Source organism: Pleurodeles waltl, chromosome 3_1 (genome assembly GCF_031143425.1).
Source record: "Pleurodeles waltl isolate 20211129_DDA chromosome 3_1, aPleWal1.hap1.20221129, whole genome shotgun sequence".
NCBI classification, from domain to species: Eukaryota; Metazoa; Chordata; class Amphibia; order Caudata; family Salamandridae; genus Pleurodeles; species Pleurodeles waltl.
In genome coordinates, this window is record NC_090440.1 from 1,878,936,994 (window position 1) to 1,878,961,093 (window position 24,100).

Sequence of the window (24,100 nt, forward strand, 5' to 3'; positions counted from 1 at the left end):
GAGGAGCCTCAAAATGCAATGCATAAACAGTTTCAATTATATTTAGCAGCCGTCTGTCTGCTGCAGCACCATTATTCTAAATAACTAGACACACTTGCCTGTCTGCCCCCACACCAGGGTGGATTACAGTAGAAAGGAAGTTACTGCCTGATGAGGCTGGAGAATCCCAGAAGAGACTGAAGGTGGTTGACTTTTCCGAGTGTCATGGAGAGTTTAGAATATTCTGCTAATAATGTTGCTACTTGGGAATACATCTCCTTAGATTTAATGTTAGATCTCTGAAAGATTTTCACCGACCACCATTTTCACCCTTTGTATATGATGCATGTCTACATCTACATGAGGAAGGAAGAGAACTAGTTGTGTGAAGTTCAATACATTTTGCTCTGCTCCAAAGAAGGGGAGGATAGCTATCTCTAGATAAATTAAGACTAGGACAGTGCCTTGAGACTGGTGAATCTGCAAATCCACTCACATGCCTATGAGCTTGTTTGAAATCCACACGCTTCAGAGGTTGCTAGAAATCAGTAAGCCCTCATTAAGCATTTCTTGAAAGTCTTGTTTTTGGTCTTTATGTAAATACTGTGTAAAAGGCAGTATAGTGCTTGGTCACTGCAAGATCTAACTTTTCCTGGCTTCTGGATAGACACAAACAGCCCAAACAGCACCTTAACCCTCAATCCCATTGTCACTAATCCTTATTTCTTATCAGTTATATTAGCCATTGTCATCTCAAAAACAGACTTAGGAACCACAAAGTCTTCATTAGGAAGTCTAAAAGCAATTCTCCATTTGGCTGCTCAGCTAAGTAAAAACACCAAGACATTTGTCCACATCTCTTGAAAGCCCTTCTTTGGCTCCTGCTTAAGGTGAGGATTACATTTAAATTGACATGTTTATCCTTCAAAGCAATGAAATTAGGACACCCATCATAACTTCACTCCCTACTACACACGTCAGTGGTGAAAGGAAGCAGAGGAGTGAAGAATCCCTTTATCAAGGAAGTTAGATATTTCGTTCAAAGCAAGCTGAAAAATCCTTTGCCCGCACCCACAATAAGAAACTCTCTGCCTGAAAGGATCACACATGTAGAAGAACAGGGCTCTTTTCCGAAAAAAATTAAAAAAGTTTCTATCCCGACAATATTTACATGTGTAAGCTTGGCTGCTTGAACACCTGTAATGCTTAGATTTACTGATCCCTTCATCTCATCCTTCGACTTACCCACCACCTAAATAAATCATTTCAAAACAATGTTTGATGAAATAGTTGACTCCACCTATTATAGAATCAAATAAACTCTTACTTTACTAAATCTCCCCTAGATCCCTATACAAAACCCTTGTAGATGTTTGATAAAACATTTGCGTAACTATAACAGTTACATTGTACACCTGATTCCTCAGGAAAAGTTATTACATGTGAAAACCCTTAAAACCCACAGGCAGCACAGCAATACAAAAGAAATTAAAATAAAATTGCATGCCAATATAGTTGTTTTGTGCGCAATGCTGGGACAGCAGCCACAGCTGAATCATAGTATTTCCAACGTAAGCCTCTCTCTCTTCTTGTCTGGGGCTGATGTGGCGTTTTCTCACTGCCAACCCAGTTACGAAGCAAGATTGCAGATCTCCTTTTTGGAACTCTGAATCTTACTCTAGATTCTTGTATTTCTTCAGAGGTCTTGAGACTGTGGGTTTGGTCATAGTCAGAGTAATACATTTCCCCATTTCTACCTCTTGAAAACCAGGTAGTAAGAATAAAAGTGTTCTTGCAGAACATATTGTCTGAAAGTTCTGAAATGACAAAGTCTGAGAAATCTCCAGATTAAAAGATGTATTGTCAGACACACATGAGGCTGTGTCAGCGTCTGCATATCTTTTGGGTGGCAAGGTGCAGGCACCCCCCCTTTTATTAGTGCCTTGTCTTATCTTCAAAATGTCTGGGTTTCCCTGGGGCTTCCAATGTTGTAAACTTTGAGATTTCTCAGCAGAAAGATCTTTTGATGTTAGAGGGTCCACAGGGAGAGAAGGGTAAAGGCTAAGGCTAAAGGGATGGGCTAAGAAGTTTTTAAAGGTGATTGCCTTTTAGTCGGAGATATGGTCGATTTCTTTCAAGGCAGAATCATCACAGGTGAGAAATCAGGATGCTCCATTATACTAATGGTTGTAAAGAATATTGCAAAATCTTTCCACCGGGACTTTTTGGTGACTGAGATAGCAATGAAGAGCAGGTAAATTGAGATTTTCTTGGTCTATGTGTTGAACGTCTTGCCATGAAATGGTGCTGTGTGGAATGTATCAAGGTCAATGTGTGCCCTGACAATGACATAGGCTTTGACCCAAGATGTCTGTAAGTGGCGTCTTCCCTTCAAAATAGTAGCATTTGAAGGAAAGTACATACTACCTTTTAGTCACAAATGAGCAACACCAAAATTGGAATAGTGGGGGCAATGGCATTGATGCTTTTTTCTTTTAGCTTATCTGCTCTTTCTGAATCTCCCCAATTTGAAGTCTTAGGAGATTTGGCTCAGATATGTGCAGTGGAAGAAGCTCTTTCCCTGGATGTTCTCTCTGACTGTTCTTGGTCTTCATGGAACTTTTTTATTGGGAGAGTAATCTCCACTGTACCATTACTCCTACTTACTGTATGAGAAAAAAAAAAATCACAAATCAGGAAAACATACAGTTCTACTCCGAAACACATTTCACAGGACTGAAGACACCACATGAATAGAAGAATAATAAGATGGATCGAATTTTCACTATTGCAGTTTACTGGGGTCCTCTCACATGCAGCATTAAACTGAACAGTAGCTCTGAAGCAACCATCAGCATATGGCAAGCTATGAAAAGGAAGATGCTAGTTGCTGGCTTTTATTTTCTACAACAGTCCTTGACTATTATCTATTTAGCTAGATTTCCACCTCTATTCTGCCTATTATTTATAGCTAAGCTGCAAGGTTAAGTTACACACTGCAATGTTGTAAGGAAATGCCTCCTTGGCATGGTTGCCCCCTGACTTTTTGCCTTTGCTGATGCTACGTTTACAATTGAAAGTGTGCTGAGGCCTGCTAACCAGGCCCCAGCACCAGTGTTCTTTCCCTAACCTGTACTTTTGTATCCACAATTGGCAGACCCTGGCATCCAGATAAGTCCCTTGTAACTGGTACTTCTAGTACCAAGGGCCCTGACGCCAAGGAAGGTCTCTAAAGGCTGCAGCATGTCTTATGCCACCCTGGAGACCTCTCACTCAGCACAGACACACTGCTTGCCAGCTTGTGTGTGCTAGTGAGGACAAAACGAGTAAGTCGACATGGCACTCCCCTCAGGGTGCCATGCCAGCCTCTCACTGCCTATGCAGTATAGGTAAGACACCCCTCTAGCAGGCCTTACAGCCCTAAGGCAGGGTGCACTATACCATAGGTGAGGGTACCAGTGCATGAGCATGGTACCCCTACAGTGTCTAAATAAAACCTTAGACATTGTAAGTGCAGGGTAGCCATAAGAGTATATGGTCTGGGAGTCTGTCAAACACGAACTCCACAGCACCATAATGGCTACACTGAAAACTGGGAAGTTTGGTATCAAACTTCTCAGCACAATAAATGCACACTGATGCCAGTGTACATTTTATTGTAAAATACACCACAGAGGGCACCTTAGAGGTGCCCCCTGAAACTTAACCGACTATCTGTGTAGGCTGACTAGGTTTAGCAGCCTGCCACAAACCGAGACATGTTGCTGGCCCCATGGGGAGAGTGCCTTTGTCACTCTGATGCCAGTAACAAAGCCTGCACTGGGTGGAGATGCTAACACCTCTCCCAGGCAGGAATTGTCACACCTGGCGGTGAGCCTCAAAGGCTCACCCCCTTTGTGCCAACCCAGCAGGACACTCCAGCTAGTGGAGTTGCCCGCCCCCTCCGGCCAGGCCCCACTTTTGGCGGCAAGGCCGGAGAAAATAATGAGAATAACAAGGAGGAGTCACTGGCCAGTCAGGACAGCCCCTAAGGTGTCCTGAGCTGAGGTGACTCTAACTTTTAGAAATCCTCCATCTTGCAGATGGAGGATTCCCCCAATAGGGTTAGGATTGTGACCCCCTCCCCTTGGGAGGAGGCACAAAGAGGGTGTACCCACCCTCAGGGCTAGTAGCCATTGGCTACTAACCCCCCAGACCTAAACACGCCCTTAAATTTAGTATTTAAGGGCTACCCTGAACCCTAGAAAATTAGATTCCTGCAACTACAAGAAGAAGGACTGCCCAGCTGAAAACCCCTGCAGCGGAAGACCAGAAGACGACAACTGCCTTGGCTCCAGAAACTCACCGGCCTGTCTCCTGCCTTCCAAAGATCCTGCTCCAGCGACGCCTTCCAAAGGGACCAGCGACCTCGACATCCTCTGAGGACTGCCCCTGCTTCGAAAAGACAAGAAACTCCCGAGGACAGCGGACCTGCTCCAAGAAAAGCTGCAACTTTGTTTCCAGCAACTTTAAAGAACCCTGCAAGCTCCCCGCAAGAAGCGTGAGACTTGCAACACTGCACCCGGCGACCCCGACTCGGCTGGTGGCGATCCAACACCTCAGGAGGGACCCCAGGACTACTCTGATACTGTGAGTACCAAAACCTGTCCCCCCTGAGCCCCCACAGCGCCGCCTGCAGAGGGAATCCCGAGGCTTCCCCTGACCGCGACTCTTTGAACCTAAAGTCCCGACGCCTGGGAGAGACCCTGCACCCGCAGCCCCCAGGACCTGAAGGACCGGACTTTCACTGGAGAAGTGACCCCCAGGAGTCCCTCTCCCTTGCCCAAGTGGAGGTTTCCCCGAGGAATCCCCCCCTTGCCTGCCTGCAGCGCTGAAGAGATCCCGAGATCTCTCATAGACTAACATTGAAAACCCGACGCTTGTTTCTACACTGCACCCGGCCGCCCCCGCGCTGCTGAGGGTGAAATTTCTGTGTGGGCTTGTGTCCCCCCCGGTGCCCTACAAAACCCCCCTGGTCTGCCCTCCGAAGACGCGGGTACTTACCTGCAAGCAGACCGGAACCGGGGCACCCCCTTCTCTCCATTCTAGCCTATGCGTTTTGGGCACCACTTTGAACTCTGCACCTGACCGGCCCTGAGCTGCTGGTGTGGTGACTTTGGGGTTGCTCTGAACCCCCAACGGTGGGCTACCTTGGACCAAGAACTAAGCCCTGTAAGTGTCTTACTTACCTGGTTAACCTAACAAATACTTACCTCCCCTAGGAACTGTGAAAATTGCACTAAGTGTCCACTTTTAAAACAGCTATTTGTGAATAACTTGAAAAGTATACATGCAATTTTGATGATTTGAAGTTCCTAAAGTACTTACCTGCAATACCTTTCGAATGAGATATTACATGTAGAATTTGAACCTGTGGTTCTTAAAATAAACTAAGAAAAGATATTTTTCTATATAAAAACCTATTGGCTGGATTTGTCTCTGAGTGTGTGTACCTCATTTATTGTCTATGTGTATGTACAACGAATGCTTAACACTACTCCTTGGATAAGCCTACTGCTCGACCACACTACCACAAAATAGAGCATTAGTATTATCTATTTTTACCACTATTTTACCTCTAAGGGGAACCCTTGGACTCTGTGCATGCTATTCCTTACTTTGAAATAGCACATACAGAGCCAACTTCCTACATTGGTGGATCAGCGGTGGGGTACAAGACTTTGCATTTGCTGGACTACTCAGCCAATACCTGATCACACGACAAATTCCAAAATTGTCATTAGAAATTGATTTTTGCAATTTGAAAAGTTTTCTAAATTCTTAAAAGACCTGCTAGGGCCTTGTGTTAGATCCTGTTTAGCATTTCTTTTAGAGTTTAAAAGTTTGTTAAAAGTTTGAATTAGATTCTAGAACCAGTTTTAGTTCCTTAAAAAGTATTCCAACTTTTAGAAGCATAATGTCTAACACAGATGTGAATGTGGTGGAACTCGACACCACACCTTACCTCCATCTACAGATGAGAGAGCTAAGGTCACTCTGTAAACTAAAGAAAATAGCAATGGGCCCCAAACCTACCAAAGTACATCTCCAGGAGCTTTTGGCAGAGTTTGAAAAGGCCAACCCCTCTGAGGATGGCAACTCAGAGGATGAAGATAGTGACTTGGAGGGAAATTCCCCCCCTCCAGTCCTACTTAGGGAGAGCAGGGCTTCTCAAGCCCTGACTCCACAAATAATAGTCAGAGATGCTGGTTCCCTCACAGGAGGGACCAACAACTCTGAAATCACTGAGGATAGCCCCAGTGAAGAGGACATCCAGTTAGCCAGGATGGCCAAAAGATTGGCTTTGGAAAGACAGATCCTAGCCATAGAGAGGGAAAGACAAGAGATGGGCCTAGGACCCATCAATGGTGGCAGCAACATAAATAGGGTCAGAGATTCTCCTGACATGTTGAAAATCCCCAAAGGGATTGTAACTAAATATGAAGATGGTGATGACATCACCAAATGGTTCACAGCTTTTGAGAGGGCTTGTGTAACCAGAAAAGTGAACAGATCTCACTGGGGTGCTCTCCTTTGGGAAATGTTCACAGGAAAGTGTAGGGATAGACTCCTCACACTCTCTGGACAAGATGCAGAATCTTATGACCTCATGAAGGGTACCCTGATTGAGGGCTTTGGATTCTCCACTGAGGAGTACAGGATTAGGTTCAGGGGGGCTCAAAAATCCTCGAGCCAGACCTGGGTTGACTTTGTTGACTACTCAGTGAAAACACTAGATGGTTGGATTCAAGGCAGTGGTGTAAGTAATTATGATGGGCTGTACAATTTATTTGTGAAAGAACACCTGTTAAGTAATTGTTTCAATGATAAACTGCATCAGCATCTGGTAGACCTAGGACCAATTTCTCCCCAAGAATTGGGAAAGAAGGCGGACCATTGGGTCAAGACAAGGGTGTCCAAGACTTCAACAGGGGGTGACCAAAAGAAAGGGGTCACAAAGACTCCCCAGCAGAAGGGTGATGAGACAACCAAAACTAAAAATAGTAAAGAGTCTTCTACAGGCCCCCAAAAACCTGCACAGGAGGGTGGGCCCAGAGCCTCTTCACAAAACAATGGGTACAAGGGTAAAAACTTTGATCCCAAAAAGGCCTGGTGTCATAGCTGTAAACAGCATGGACACCAAACTGGAGACAAGGCCTGTCCCAAGAAAGGTTCCACTCCAAACTCCCATCCAGGTAACACTGGTATGGCTAGTCTCCAAGTGGGATCAACAGTGTGCCCAGAGCAAATCAGGGTCCACACTGAAGCTACTCTAGTTTCTGAGGGTGGGGTGGATTTAGCCACACTAGCTGTCTAGCCGCCTAACATGCAAAAATACAGACAGCAACTCTTAATTAATGGGACTAGAATAGAGGGCCTGAGGGATACAGGTGCCAGTGTCACCATGGTGACAGAGAAACTGGTTTCCCCTGGCCAATACCTGACTGGAAAAACTTACACAGTCACCAACGCTGACAATCAGAGGAAAGTACATCCCATGGCAATGGTTACTTTGGAATGGGGAGGGGTCAATGGCCTGAAACAGGTGGTGGTCTCCTCAAATATCCCAGTGGACTGTCTGCCTGGAAATGACCTGGAGTCCTCAGCATGGGCTGAGGTAGAACTAAAAACCCATGCAGCAATGCTGGGTATCCCTGAACTGGTGTGTGTGAAAACAAGAGCACAGTGCAAGGCACAGGGTGAACAAGTAGAGCTGGAGTCTGGAAGAATGGCCCAGCCTACCAAGAGAACAGGAAAGTCAGTTGGGAAACCAACTGCAACCCAGCAAAAGAAAGGGAACCTCTCTTCTCAGGAAGAAGTTCTGCCCTCTGAGGGAACTGAGCCTTTGGAGCTTGAACCTTATCAGGTTGAGCTCTTAGGCCCAGGGGGACCCTCAAGGGAGGAGCTGTGTAAGGGACAAGAAACCTGTCCCTCTCTTGAAGGCCTTAGGCAGCAAGCTGCTGAAGAGTCCAAAGGCAAGAAAAATGGAACGCATAGGGTCTATTGGGAAGATGGACTCCTGTACACGGAGGCCAGAGACCCCAAACCTGGTGCCACTAGGAGAGTGGTAGTGCCTCAGCTGTTCAGGAAATTCATCCTAACATTGGCCCATGACATTCCCCTTGCTGGACATTTGGGACAAACCAAGACGTGGGAGAGGTTAGTCAACCACTTCTACTGGCCCAATATGTCCAACATGGTTAAGGAGTTTTGCCTCTCCTGCCCCACCTGTCAAGCCAGTGGTAAGACAGGTGGGCATCCAAAGGCCCCCCTCATTCCACTTCCAGTGGTGGGGGTTCCCTTTGAAAGAGTGGGTGTGGACATAGTTGGTCCACTGGAACCTCCCACAGCCTCAGGAAATATGTATATCCTGGTAGTAGTGGATCATGCTACCAGGTATCCTGAAGCTATTCCCCTTAGGTCGACTACTGCCCCTGCAGTAGCCAAGGCCCTCATTGGTATCTTTACCAGAGTGGGTTTCCCTAAGGAGGTGGTGTCTGACAGAGGTACCAACTTCATGTCAGCATACCTAAAGCACATGTGGAATGAGTGTGGAGTGACTTATAAATTCACTACACCATACCATCCACAAACTAATGGCTTGGTTGAGAGATTCAACAAGACATTAAAAGGCATGATCATGGGGCTCCCAGAAAAGCTCAAAAGGAGATGGGATGTCCTCTTGCCATGTCTGCTTTTCGCTTACAGAGAGGTGCCACAGAAGGGAGTAGGATTCTCACCCTTTGAACTTCTGTTTGGTCATCCTGTAAGGGGACCACTTGCCCTTGTTAAAGAAGGCTGGGAGAGACCTCTCCATGAGCCTAAACAGGACATAGTGGACTATGTACTTGGCCTTCGCTCTAGAATGGCAGAGTACATGGAAAAGGCAACCAAAAACCTTGAGGCCAGCCAACAGCTCCAGAAGTTTTGGTATGACCAAAAGGCTGCACTGGTTGAGTTCCAACCAGGGCAGAAAGTCTGGGTTCTGGAGCCTGTGGCTCCCAGGGCACTCCAGGACAAATGGAGTGGCCCTTACCCAGTTCTAGAGAGGAAGAGTCAGGTCACCTACCTGGTGGACCTGGGCACAAGCAGGAGCCCCAAGAGGGTGATCCATGTGAACCGCCTTAAGCTCTTCCATGACAGGGCTGATGTGAATCTGTTGATGGTAACAGATGAGGATCAGGAGGCAGAGAGTGAACCTCTCCCTGATCTTCTGTCATCAGACCCAAAAGATGGCACAGTAGATGGAGTGATCTACTCAGACACCCTCTCTGGCCAACAGCAAGCTGATTGTAGGAGAGTCCTACAACAGTTTCCTGAACTCTTCTCCTTAACCCCTGGTCAGACACACCTGTGTACCCATGATGTGGACACAGGAGACAGCATGCCTGTCAAAAACAAAATCTTTAGACAGTCTGACCATGTTAAGGAAAGCATCAAGGTGGAAGTCCACAAGATGCTGGAATTGGGAGTAATTGAGCGCTCTGACAGCCCCTGGGCTAGCCCAGTGGTCTTAGTCCCCAAACCTCACACCAAAGATGGAAAGAAAGAGATGAGGTTTTGTGTGGACTACAGAGGGCTCAATTCTGTCACCAAGACAGATGCCCATCCAATTCCAAGAGCTGATGAGCTCATTGATAAATTAGGTGCTGCCAAATTTCTAAGTACCTTTGACTTGACAGCAGGGTACTGGCAAATAAAAATGGCACCTGGAGCAAAAGAAAAGACAGCATTCTCCACACCTGATGGGCATTATCAGTTTACTGTTATGCCCTTTGGTTTAAAGAATGCCCCTGCCACCTTCCAAAGGTTGGTGAATCAAGTCCTTGCTGGCTTGGAGTCCTTTAGCACAGCTTATCTTGATGATATTGCTGTCTTTAGCTCCACCTGGCAGGATCACCTGGTCCACCTGGGGAAGGTTTTGAAGGCTCTGCAATCTGCAGGCCTCTCTATCAAGGCATCCAAATGCCAGATAGGGCAGGGAACTGTGGTTTACTTGGGACACCTTGTAGGTGGAGGCCAAGTTCAGCCACTCCAACCCAAGATCCAGACTATCCTGGACTGGGTAGCTCCAAAAACCCAGACTCAAGTCAGGGCATTCCTTGGCTTGACTGGGTATTACAGGAGGTTTGTGAAGGGATATGGATCCATTGTGACAGCCCTCACTGAACTCACCTCCAAGAAAATGCCCAAGAAAGTGAACTGGACTGTGGAATGCCAACAGGCCTTTGACACCCTGAAACAGGCAATGTGCTCAGCACCAGTTCTCAAAGCTCCAGATTATTCTAAGCAGTTCATTGTGCAGACTGATGCCTCTGAACATGGGATAGGGGCAGTTTTGTCCCAAACAAATGATGATGGCCTTGACCAGCCTGTTGCTTTCATTAGCAGGAGGTTACTCCCCAGGGAGCAGCGTTGGAGTGCCATTGAGAGGGAGGCCTTTGCTGTGGTTTGGTCCCTGAAGAAGCTGAGACCATACCTCTTTGGGACTCACTTCCTAGTTCAAACTGACCACAGACCTCTCAAATGGCTGATGCAAATGAAAGGTGAAAATCCTAAACTGTTGAGGTGGTCCATCTCCCTACAGGGAATGGACTTTATAGTGGAACACAGACCTGGGACTGCCCATGCCAATGCAGATGGCCTTTCCAGGTTCTTCCACTTAGAAAATGAAGACTCTCTTGGGAAAGGTTAGTCTCATCCTCTTCCGTTTGGGGGGGGGTTGTGTAAGGAAATGCCTCCTTGGCATGGTTGCCCCCTGACTTTTTGCCTTTGCTGATGCTACGTTTACAATTGAAAGTGTGCTGAGGCCTGCTAACCAGGCCCCAGCACCAGTGTTCTTTCCCTAACCTGTACTTTTGTATCCACAATTGGCAGACCCTGGCATCCAGATAAGTCCCTTGTAACTGGTACTTCTAGTACCAAGGGCCCTGACGCCAAGGAAGGTCTCTAAAGGCTGCAGCATGTCTTATGCCACCCTGGAGACCTCTCACTCAGCACAGACACACTGCTTGCCAGCTTGTGTGTGCTAGTGAGGACAAAACGAGTAAGTCGACATGGCACTCCCCTCAGGGTGCCATGCCAGCCTCTCACTGCCTATGCAGTATAGGTAAGACACCCCTCTAGCAGGCCTTACAGCCCTAAGGCAGGGTGCACTATACCATAGGTGAGGGTACCAGTGCATGAGCATGGTACCCCTACAGTGTCTAAATAAAACCTTAGACATTGTAAGTGCAGGGTAGCCATAAGAGTATATGGTCTGGGAGTCTGTCAAACACGAACTCCACAGCACCATAATGGCTACACTGAAAACTGGGAAGTTTGGTATCAAACTTCTCAGCACAATAAATGCACACTGATGCCAGTGTACATTTTATTGTAAAATACACCACAGAGGGCACCTTAGAGGTGCCCCCTGAAACTTAACCGACTATCTGTGTAGGCTGACTAGGTTTAGCAGCCTGCCACAAACCGAGACATGTTGCTGGCCCCATGGGGAGAGTGCCTTTGTCACTCTGAGGCCAGTAACAAAGCCTGCACTGGGTGGAGATGCTAACACCTCTCCCAGGCAGGAATTGTCACACCTGGCGGTGAGCCTCAAAGGCTCACCCCCTTTGTGCCAACCCAGCAGGACACTCCAGCTAGTGGAGTTGCCCGCCCCCTCCGGCCAGGCCCCACTTTTGGCGGCAAGGCCGGAGAAAATAATGAGAATAACAAGGAGGAGTCACTGGCCAGTCAGGACAGCCCCTAAGGTGTCCTGAGCTGAGGTGACTCTAACTTTTAGAAATCCTCCATCTTGCAGATGGAGGATTCCCCCAATAGGGTTAGGATTGTGACCCCCTCCCCTTGGGAGGAGGCACAAAGAGGGTGTACCCACCCTCAGGGCTAGTAGCCATTGGCTACTAACCCCCCAGACCTAAACACGCCCTTAAATTTAGTATTTAAGGGCTACCCTGAACCCTAGAAAATTAGATTCCTGCAACTACAAGAAGAAGGACTGCCCAGCTGAAAACCCCTGCAGCGGAAGACCAGAAGACGACAACTGCCTTGGCTCCAGAAACTCACCGGCCTGTCTCCTGCCTTCCAAAGATCCTGCTCCAGCGACGCCTTCCAAAGGGACCAGCGACCTCGACATCCTCTGAGGACTGCCCCTGCTTCGAAAAGACAAGAAACTCCCGAGGACAGCGGACCTGCTCCAAGAAAAGCTGCAACTTTGTTTCCAGCAACTTTAAAGAACCCTGCAAGCTCCCCGCAAGAAGCGTGAGACTTGCAACACTGCACCCGGCGACCCCGACTCGGCTGGTGGCGATCCAACACCTCAGGAGGGACCCCAGGACTACTCTGATACTGTGAGTACCAAAACCTGTCCCCCCTGAGCCCCCACAGCGCCGCCTGCAGAGGGAATCCCGAGGCTTCCCCTGACCGCGACTCTTTGAACCTAAAGTCCCGACGCCTGGGAGAGACCCTGCACCCGCAGCCCCCAGGACCTGAAGGACCGGACTTTCACTGGAGAAGTGACCCCCAGGAGTCCCTCTCCCTTGCCCAAGTGGAGGTTTCCCCGAGGAATCCCCCCCTTGCCTGCCTGCAGCGCTGAAGAGATCCCGAGATCTCTCATAGACTAACATTGAAAACCCGACGCTTGTTTCTACACTGCACCCGGCCGCCCCCGCGCTGCTGAGGGTGAAATTTCTGTGTGGGCTTGTGTCCCCCCCGGTGCCCTACAAAACCCCCCTGGTCTGCCCTCCGAAGACGCGGGTACTTACCTGCAAGCAGACCGGAACCGGGGCACCCCCTTCTCTCCATTCTAGCCTATGCGTTTTGGGCACCACTTTGAACTCTGCACCTGACCGGCCCTGAGCTGCTGGTGTGGTGACTTTGGGGTTGCTCTGAACCCCCAACGGTGGGCTACCTTGGACCAAGAACTAAGCCCTGTAAGTGTCTTACTTACCTGGTTAACCTAACAAATACTTACCTCCCCTAGGAACTGTGAAAATTGCACTAAGTGTCCACTTTTAAAACAGCTATTTGTGAATAACTTGAAAAGTATACATGCAATTTTGATGATTTGAAGTTCCTAAAGTACTTACCTGCAATACCTTTCGAATGAGATATTACATGTAGAATTTGAACCTGTGGTTCTTAAAATAAACTAAGAAAAGATATTTTTCTATATAAAAACCTATTGGCTGGATTTGTCTCTGAGTGTGTGTACCTCATTTATTGTCTATGTGTATGTACAACGAATGCTTAACACTACTCCTTGGATAAGCCTACTGCTCGACCACACTACCACAAAATAGAGCATTAGTATTATCTATTTTTACCACTATTTTACCTCTAAGGGGAACCCTTGGACTCTGTGCATGCTATTCCTTACTTTGAAATAGCACATACAGAGCCAACTTCCTACATTGGTGGATCAGCGGTGGGGTACAAGACTTTGCATTTGCTGGACTACTCAGCCAATACCTGATCACACGACAAATTCCAAAATTGTCATTAGAAATTGATTTTTGCAATTTGAAAAGTTTTCTAAATTCTTAAAAGACCTGCTAGGGCCTTGTGTTAGATCCTGTTTAGCATTTCTTTTAGAGTTTAAAAGTTTGTTAAAAGTTTGAATTAGATTCTAGAACCAGTTTTAGTTCCTTAAAAAGTATTCCAACTTTTAGAAGCATAATGTCTAACACAGATGTGAATGTGGTGGAACTCGACACCACACCTTACCTCCATCTACAGATGAGAGAGCTAAGGTCACTCTGTAAACTAAAGAAAATAGCAATGGGCCCCAAACCTACCAAAGTACATCTCCAGGAGCTTTTGGCAGAGTTTGAAAAGGCCAACCCCTCTGAGGATGGCAACTCAGAGGATGAAGATAGTGACTTGGAGGGAAATTCCCCCCCTCCAGTCCTACTTAGGGAGAGCAGGGCTTCTCAAGCCCTGACTCCACAAATAATAGTCAGAGATGCTGGTTCCCTCACAGGAGGGACCAACAACTCTGAAATCACTGAGGATAGCCCCAGTGAAGAGGACATCCAGTTAGCCAGGATGGCCAAAAGATTGGCTTTGGAAAGACAGATCCTAGCCATAGAGAGGGAAAGACAAGAGATGGGCCTAGGACCCATCAATGGTGGCAGCAACATAAATAGGGTCAGAGATTCTCCTGACATGTTGAAAATCCCCAAAGGGATTGTAACTAAATATGAAGATGGTGATGACATCACCAAATGGTTCACAGCTTTTGAGAGGGCTTGTGTAACCAGAAAAGTGAACAGATCTCACTGGGGTGCTCTCCTTTGGGAAATGTTCACAGGAAAGTGTAGGGATAGACTCCTCACACTCTCTGGACAAGATGCAGAATCTTATGACCTCATGAAGGGTACCCTGATTGAGGGCTTTGGATTCTCCACTGAGGAGTACAGGATTAGGTTCAGGGGGGCTCAAAAATCCTCGAGCCAGACCTGGGTTGACTTTGTTGACTACTCAGTGAAAACACTAGATGGTTGGATTCAAGGCAGTGGTGTAAGTAATTATGATGGGCTGTACAATTTATTTGTGAAAGAACACCTGTTAAGTAATTGTTTCAATGATAAACTGCATCAGCATCTGGTAGACCTAGGACCAATTTCTCCCCAAGAATTGGGAAAGAAGGCGGACCATTGGGTCAAGACAAGGGTGTCCAAGACTTCAACAGGGGGTGACCAAAAGAAAGGGGTCACAAAGACTCCCCAGCAGAAGGGTGATGAGACAACCAAAACTAAAAATAGTAAAGAGTCTTCTACAGGCCCCCAAAAACCTGCACAGGAGGGTGGGCCCAGAGCCTCTTCACAAAACAATGGGTACAAGGGTAAAAACTTTGATCCCAAAAAGGCCTGGTGTCATAGCTGTAAACAGCATGGACACCAAACTGGAGACAAGGCCTGTCCCAAGAAAGGTTCCACTCCAAACTCCCATCCAGGTAACACTGGTATGGCTAGTCTCCAAGTGGGATCAACAGTGTGCCCAGAGCAAATCAGGGTCCACACTGAAGCTACTCTAGTTTCTGAGGGTGGGGTGGATTTAGCCACACTAGCTGTCTAGCCGCCTAACATGCAAAAATACAGACAGCAACTCTTAATTAATGGGACTAGAATAGAGGGCCTGAGGGATACAGGTGCCAGTGTCACCATGGTGACAGAGAAACTGGTTTCCCCTGGCCAATACCTGACTGGAAAAACTTACACAGTCACCAACGCTGACAATCAGAGGAAAGTACATCCCATGGCAATGGTTACTTTGGAATGGGGAGCGGTCAATGGCCTGAAACAGGTGGTGGTCTCCTCAAATATCCCAGTGGACTGTCTGCCTGGAAATGACCTGGAGTCCTCAGCATGGGCTGAGGTAGAACTAAAAACCCATGCAGCAATGCTGGGTATCCCTGAACTGGTGTGTGTGAAAACAAGAGCACAGTGCAAGGCACAGGGTGAACAAGTAGAGCTGGAGTCTGGAAGAATGGCCCAGCCTACCAAGAGAACAGGAAAGTCAGTTGGGAAACCAACTGCAACCCAGCAAAAGAAAGGGAACCTCTCTTCTCAGGAAGAAGTTCTGCCCTCTGAGGGAACTGAGCCTTTGGAGCTTGAACCTTATCAGGTTGAGCTCTTAGGCCCAGGGGGACCCTCAAGGGAGGAGCTGTGTAAGGGACAAGAAACCTGTCCCTCTCTTGAAGGCCTTAGGCAGCAAGCTGCTGAAGAGTCCAAAGGCAAGAAAAATGGAACGCATAGGGTCTATTGGGAAGATGGACTCCTGTACACGGAGGCCAGAGACCCCAAACCTGGTGCCACTAGGAGAGTGGTAGTGCCTCAGATGTTCAGGAAATTCATCCTAACATTGGCCCATGACATTCCCCTTGCTGGACATTTGGGACAAACCAAGACGTGGGAGAGGTTAGTCAACCACTTCTACTGGCCCAATATGTCCAACATGGTTAAGGAGTTTTGCCTCTCCTGCCCCACCTGTCAAGCCAGTGGTAAGACAGGTGGGCATCCAAAGGCCCCCCTCATTCCACTTCCAGTGGTGGGGGTTCCCTTTGAAAGAGTGGGTGTGGACATAGTTGGTCCACTGGAACCTCCCACAGCCTCAGGAAATATGTATATCCTGGTAGTAGTGGATCATGCTACCAGGTATCCTGAAGCTATTCCCCTTAGGTCGACTACTGCCCCTGCAGTAGCCAAGGCCCTCATTGGTATCTTTACCAGAGTGGGTTTCCCTAAGGAGGTGGTGTCTGACAGAGGTACCAACTTCATGTCAGCATACCTAAAGCACATGTGGAATGAGTGTGGAGTGACTTATAAATTCACTACACCATACCATCCACAAACTAATGGCTTGGTTGAGAGATTCAACAAGACATTAAAAGGCATGATCATGGGGCTCCCAGAAAAGCTCAAAAGGAGATGGGATGTCCTCTTGCCATGTCTGCTTTTCGCTTACAGAGAGGTGCCACAGAAGGGAGTAGGATTCTCACCCTTTGAACTTCTGTTTGGTCATCCTGTAAGGGGACCACTTGCCCTTGTTAAAGAAGGCTGGGAGAGACCTCTCCATGAGCCTAAACAGGACATAGTGGACTATGTACTTGGCCTTCGCTCTAGAATGGCAGAGTACATGGAAAAGGCAACCAAAAACCTTGAGGCCAGCCAACAGCTCCAGAAGTTTTGGTATGACCAAAAGGCTGCACTGGTTGAGTTCCAACCAGGGCAGAAAGTCTGGGTTCTGGAGCCTGTGGCTCCCAGGGCACTCCAGGACAAATGGAGTGGCCCTTACCCAGTTCTAGAGAGGAAGAGTCAGGTCACCTACCTGGTGGACCTGGGCACAAGCAGGAGCCCCAAGAGGGTGATCCATGTGAACCGCCTTAAGCTCTTCCATGACAGGGCTGATGTGAATCTGTTGATGGTAACAGATGAGGATCAGGAGGCAGAGAGTGAACCTCTCCCTGATCTTCTGTCATCAGACCCAAAAGATGGCACAGTAGATGGAGTGATCTACTCAGACACCCTCTCTGGCCAACAGCAAGCTGATTGTAGGAGAGTCCTACAACAGTTTCCTGAACTCTTCTCCTTAACCCCTGGTCAGACACACCTGTGTACCCATGATGTGGACACAGGAGACAGCATGCCTGTCAAAAACAAAATCTTTAGACAGTCTGACCATGTTAAGGAAAGCATCAAGGTGGAAGTCCACAAGATGCTGGAATTGGGAGTAATTGAGCGCTCTGACAGCCCCTGGGCTAGCCCAGTGGTCTTAGTCCCCAAACCTCACACCAAAGATGGAAAGAAAGAGATGAGGTTTTGTGTGGACTACAGAGGGCTCAATTCTGTCACCAAGACAGATGCCCATCCAATTCCAAGAGCTGATGAGCTCATTGATAAATTAGGTGCTGCCAAATTTCTAAGTACCTTTGACTTGACAGCAGGGTACTGGCAAATAAAAATGGCACCTGGAGCAAAAGAAAAGACAGCATTCTCCACACCTGATGGGCATTATCAGTTTACTGTTATGCCCTTTGGTTTAAAGAATGCCCCTGCCACCTTCCAAAGGTTGGTGAATCAAGTCCTTGCTGGCTTGGAGTCCTTTAGCACAGCTTATCTTGATGATATTGCTGTCTTTAGCTCCACCTGGCAGGATCACCTGGTCCACCTGGGGAAGGTTTTGAAGGCTCTGCAATCTGCAGGCCTCTCTATCAAGGCATCCAAATGCCAGATAGGGCAGGGAACTGTGGTTTACTTGGGACACCTTGTAGGTGGAGGCCAAGTTCAGCCACTCCAACCCAAGATCCAGACTATCCTGGACTGGGTAGCTCCAAAAACCCAGACTCAAGTCAGGGCATTCCTTGGCTTGACTGGGTATTACAGGAGGTTTGTGAAGGGATATGGATCCATTGTGACAGCCCTCACTGAACTCACCTCCAAGAAAATGCCCAAGAAAGTGAACTGGACTGTGGAATGCCAACAGGCCTTTGACACCCTGAAACAGGCAATGTGCTCAGCACCAGTTCTCAAAGCTCCAGATTATTCTAAGCAGTTCATTGTGCAGACTGATGCCTCTGAACATGGGATAGGGGCAGTTTTGTCCCAAACAAATGATGATGGCCTTGACCAGCCTGTTGCTTTCATTAGCAGGAGGTTACTCCCCAGGGAGCAGCGTTGGAGTGCCATTGAGAGGGAGGCCTTTGCTGTGGTTTGGTCCCTGAAGAAGCTGAGACCATACCTCTTTGGGACTCACTTCCTAGTTCAAACTGACCACAGACCTCTCAAATGGCTGATGCAAATGAAAGGTGAAAATCCTAAACTGTTGAGGTGGTCCATCTCCCTACAGGGAATGGACTTTATAGTGGAACACAGACCTGGGACTGCCCATGCCAATGCAGATGGCCTTTCCAGGTTCTTCCACTTAGAAAATGAAGACTCTCTTGGGAAAGGTTAGTCTCATCCTCTTCCGTTTGGGGGGGGGTTGTGTAAGGAAATGCCTCCTTGGCATGGTTGCCCCCTGACTTTTTGCCTTTGCTGATGCTACGTTTACAATTGAAAGTGTGCTGAGGCCTGCTAACCAGGCCCCAGCACCAGTGTTCTTTCCCTAACCTGTACTTTTGTATCCACAATTGGCAGACCCTGGCATCCAGATAAGTCCCTTGTAACTGGTACTTCTAGTACCAAGGGCCCTGACGCCAAGGAAGGTCTCTAAAGGCTGCAGCATGTCTTATGCCACCCTGGAGACCTCTCACTCAGCACAGACACACTGCTTGCCAGCTTGTGTGTGCTAGTGAGGACAAAACGAGTAAGTCGACATGGCACTCCCCTCAGGGTGCCATGCCAGCCTCTCACTGCCTATGCAGTATAGGTAAGACACCCCTCTAGCAGGCCTTACAGCCCTAAGGCAGGGTGCACTATACCATAGGTGAGGGTACCAGTGCATGAGCATGGTACCCCTACAGTGTCTAAATAAAACCTTAGACATTGTAAGTGCAGGGTAGCCATAAGAGTATATGGTCTGGGAGTCTGTCAAACACGAACTCCACAGCACCATAATGGCTACACTGAAAACTGGGAAGTTTGGTATCAAACTTCTCAGCACAATAAATGCACACTGATGCCAGTGTACATTTTATTGTAAAATACACCACAGAGGGCACCTTAGAGGTGCCCCCTGAAACTTAACCGACTATCTGTGTAGGCTGACTAGGTTTAGCAGCCTGCCACAAACCGAGACATGTTGCTGGCCCCATGGGGAGAGTGCCTTTGTCACTCTGAGGCCAGTAACAAAGCCTGCACTGGGTGGAGATGCTAACACCTCTCCCAGGCAGGAATTGTCACACCTGGCGGTGAGCCTCAAAGGCTCACCCCCTTTGTGCCAACCCAGCAGGACACTCCAGCTAGTGGAGTTGCCCGCCCCCTCCGGCCAGGCCCCACTTTTGGCGGCAAGGCCGGAGAAAATAATGAGAATAACAAGGAGGAGTCACTGGCCAGTCAGGACAGCCCCTAAGGTGTCCTGAGCTGAGGTGACTCTAACTTTTAGAAATCCTCCATCTTGCAGATGGAGGATTCCCCCAATAGGGTTAGGATTGTGACCCCCTCCCCTTGGGAGGAGGCACAAAGAGGGTGTACCCACCCTCAGGGCTAGTAGCCATTGGCTACTAACCCCCCAGACCTAAACACGCCCTTAAATTTAGTATTTAAGGGCTACCCTGAACCCTAGAAAATTAGATTCCTGCAACTACAAGAAGAAGGACTGCCCAGCTGAAAACCCCTGCAGCGGAAGACCAGAAGACGACAACTGCCTTGGCTCCAGAAACTCACCGGCCTGTCTCCTGCCTTCCAAAGATCCTGCTCCAGCGACGCCTTCCAAAGGGACCAGCGACCTCGACATCCTCTGAGGACTGCCCCTGCTTCGAAAAGACAAGAAACTCCCGAGGACAGCGGACCTGCTCCAAGAAAAGCTGCAACTTTGTTTCCAGCAACTTTAAAGAACCCTGCAAGCTCCCCGCAAGAAGCGTGAGACTTGCAACACTGCACCCGGCGACCCCGACTCGGCTGGTGGCGATCCAACACCTCAGGAGGGACCCCAGGACTACTCTGATACTGTGAGTACCAAAACCTGTCCCCCCTGAGCCCCCACAGCGCCGCCTGCAGAGGGAATCCCGAGGCTTCCCCTGACCGCGACTCTTTGAACCTAAAGTCCCGACGCCTGGGAGAGACCCTGCACCCGCAGCCCCCAGGACCTGAAGGACCGGACTTTCACTGGAGAAGTGACCCCCAGGAGTCCCTCTCCCTTGCCCAAGTGGAGGTTTCCCCGAGGAATCCCCCCCTTGCCTGCCTGCAGCGCTGAAGAGATCCCGAGATCTCTCATAGACTAACATTGAAAACCCGACGCTTGTTTCTACACTGCACCCGGCCGCCCCCGCGCTGCTGAGGGTGAAATTTCTGTGTGGGCTTGTGTCCCCCCCGGTGCCCTACAAAACCCCCCTGGTCTGCCCTCCGAAGACGCGGGTACTTACCTGCAAGCAGACCGGAACCGGGGCACCCCCTTCTCTCCATTCTAGCCTATGCGTTTTGGGCACCACTTTGAACTCTGCACCTGACCGGCCCTGAGCTGCTGGTGTGGTGACTTTGGGGTTGCTCTGAACCCCCAACGGTGGGCTACCTTGGACCAAGAACTAAGCCCTGTAAGTGTCTTACTTACCTGGTTAACCTAACAAATACTTACCTCCCCTAGGAACTGTGAAAATTGCACTAAGTGTCCACTTTTAAAACAGCTATTTGTGAATAACTTGAAAAGTATACATGCAATTTTGATGATTTGAAGTTCCTAAAGTACTTACCTGCAATACCTTTCGAATGAGATATTACATGTAGAATTTGAACCTGTGGTTCTTAAAATAAACTAAGAAAAGATATTTTTCTATATAAAAACCTATTGGCTGGATTTGTCTCTGAGTGTGTGTACCTCATTTATTGTCTATGTGTATGTACAACGAATGCTTAACACTACTCCTTGGATAAGCCTACTGCTCGACCACACTACCACAAAATAGAGCATTAGTATTATCTATTTTTACCACTATTTTACCTCTAAGGGGAACCCTTGGACTCTGTGCATGCTATTCCTTACTTTGAAATAGCACATACAGAGCCAACTTCCTACAAATGTTGTTTGTAGTTTCCATTGAATTAGAAATCAACTGTAAAAGAAAGAAAATGCAGTAAATCTAGTCTTGCAAACGCCTACAGAGGTAGTCAATATAAATTTTAAATGTCAATTTTCAATATAATTGAATGGGAAATCTATTTTGAGAAAAAGTGTTCTGCAAGCCGGCGCTAGTTGGACTATACACAAGTGTAGTCTCATATAATGCATGATTTCCAATAACATTTCTCTGATATTACAAAGGAAGGATATGGCTAGATTTCAGCTGAATCCAAAGCTTGCCTTAGACAGCATTGTAACTTTAAATATCTCAATCTGTGGCTCTTTTGAGTGGTGGGCATTGAAAACATAAAAAACGTATAACACATCATACTACTTGGTGGCTACATTTTGGAGTCTTTCTAACACCAGATCAGAAAAGTACAATATTTCTATTCCTTTGTACACTCAGCCTCAAATAAAGTAAAAGATATAGATTATTTTTGCTAAAGGAGATGTTATGAAAAACTGTAATGTGTCACTTACACGACTTGCTTGACTTGAGACTTACTGTGGATTCTGGCCTCCTGGAAAGTGATTGAGCATTGAATACACACGGAGGGATATGACAAGATCCTTCAGAATAAGGGATTCTGGTCTTGAAATAACCTTTTCAGCAAAAGCATCCATTAAGCCCTCATGCCGAAAGCCAAGGTTCTCAAATAATGAAAGAAACAGTACAACCTAAACCAAACAAAAAAAAAATCTGAAATGTATTCCTACTAATGAGCATTTAGGTCTGTTAATGTACAATACAATTTTTTTAAAGAACACATGTGAATTTTAGAGTGTGTAGCATACATGCTTTTGTGCTAATGAAATCCTCAGAGATTCTAAGAATACACCTTCAGTGGAGATTTAACAGAAAAATTTGGACATAAACCCTCAATCACGTTTCAGATGTAGTTACTCAGTAATTCATCCTGTTTGCAATGAGAAGCACCTGAACAAAACATTGTTGGTTTGTGAGAGGCAATCCAACACAAATGAGAGAATAGCAAACGCTAATCAACATCTTATTCTGGGGTGCATATTTTTTCACATTGTTGACACTTGTGATTTGGATTCACTCAAACTGTTGACAACTGAACCCAGCATATGTTATAATCACTGGTTAGACCTTAACATATAGAATATGCAATTCTTTGAGCTGCATGCGGCTCAATGCAAATGGCAAACAAGTGAATAACTGTAGCGGGCAAGTGATTAGCACAGTATTTGAAGAGAAGAACAAGCTAAAGCTGCAGTAGGTATTTGGCAGGCCTCAGAGACCTCAGTCTTTCACTGACAGACAATGAATGCTCACGCTGCAATCTAACACTCTGTCATCCATGATAGTTAAGATCACACTTGAGGAGGCGAAAGAGTCTATGCTTAACATGTTAACTGTCTAAGACAGAGAAGGTAGGTTGAATTTAAATATACTTTGTAGAGTGGTACTATTAAGAATGCCTTTAGTTCTTTATATGTAACACTTAGATGATTAGTATATTTGTTTTGGTTTTTATACAAAGTGTTTAAATGTGTACATTTAATAGACAAAATACTGGGAGGAAACAATACACCCTCATTTTGGATCTGGTATGAACGTTTGACTAACACCGTAGTCACACATCTTAAAATATACACTCAACACTCAATTACAGAACTGGGAGAACAGAAGAGGGAGGCTCATTTACTTTGTTCTGCTGCAAGCCTTCGCTTCACCTTTACATATGCTAAAGACAGAGACAAGATGGTGATTTAGGGACACACAATAAGAGACAAGTGAACACAAAGTTAGGGTGAAAAACTCTGGAGATATTATACATTGCACCAACCTAAATTTTTATGATATGGGGTCAGCAGAAAAAGTTGGATACTTGCCCTGGCAAAAGATTCCAGAAAATCACACGTCTCTAACTTCCAAGCTGAAAATGGGCTTCCGATAATTAAACATTTCATTACAGTTGGTGATTAAACTAAAATTCCTGCAGGAGCAACTGCTTGCAAACTCAAACTCCTATTAGAAACAGGAATTCAATATTTTTTACCTAAAGGTGACAATTTGTTTAATTTAGCTAAATCGATTTCAACCTGTTTTATTTAAAGCCCTGATTTTTTAGCAAAATTTTAACAATGTATGATTAGATGCAGCCAGTGTAGGAAATAGTCCTGGCTACTTACTCTCTAAGAAAAAGACATGAGTAATGGGAAAACAACTGTTCGCATCTCACCTGTTTAATCTGCCACATATACATAGTTCCAACCACATAGTCTCCTACTGCACAAAACAGGTCAACGTTTTCATACTGAAGGTCCCTACAGGACTGCAAGATATGTACAAACCGCCAGAATGGGGTTCCATGAATATTTCCTACAAGGTAACAAAAAAGAGAGGTGATCAGCTTCCAGCAAGATTCATGATAAGAATGTGGTAAGCAAAGAAAATCTGAACAGAAATACATGGTTATACGATGACAAACTCACCAAAGCAGAAAAGCTTCCCCAAGAAGACCTAAAATGTGCATAGCACAGCACTGCCTTTAACCGACTTGATCTAAACTGTTCTGAGCCTTCAAATAAGAACAGTGCTGTCAGTCTCTCTGATTCAGGGCAAAGTTCACCTCAATGTCAGTGGCTTAAAACGGGCAATGTAGAAGACTGTTGCTTACTGATCAGTTTTGCTTATTCAGATTATCTTAGCTTTAACATGGTATAACCAGGTATTGCTGTGCTTCTCAATGGACTGACCAATCAGGCAGTTGTTCATCCTATCATGCATTTGTTCCTCATGCATGCATGTAATTGGTAAGGTTACTGAATGGTGAGTGGTTTTTACTCTTTTTCGATTGATAAATCTCAATCAAATGGTGGTCAGAACTTCACA

General features: G+C 46.8%; 1 protein-coding gene across 3 annotated transcripts in view; it reads right to left on the reverse strand.

Moving 5' to 3' along the window:
• The window catches only part of FASTKD2 (FAST kinase domains 2), a 211,076-nt gene that overhangs the window by 121,523 nt on the left and 65,453 nt on the right, over positions 1-24,100 (reverse strand). For all 3 annotated transcript variants that reach the window (XM_069225975.1, XM_069225974.1, XM_069225973.1), the window contains 2 exons: positions 23,448-23,587; positions 21,743-21,915 (listed from right to left, as the gene is read on the reverse strand). In XM_069225975.1, the coding sequence (XP_069082076.1) occupies positions 21,743-21,915; positions 23,448-23,587 (313 nt within the window). The remainder of the gene's footprint in view (positions 1-21,742; positions 21,916-23,447; positions 23,588-24,100) is intronic.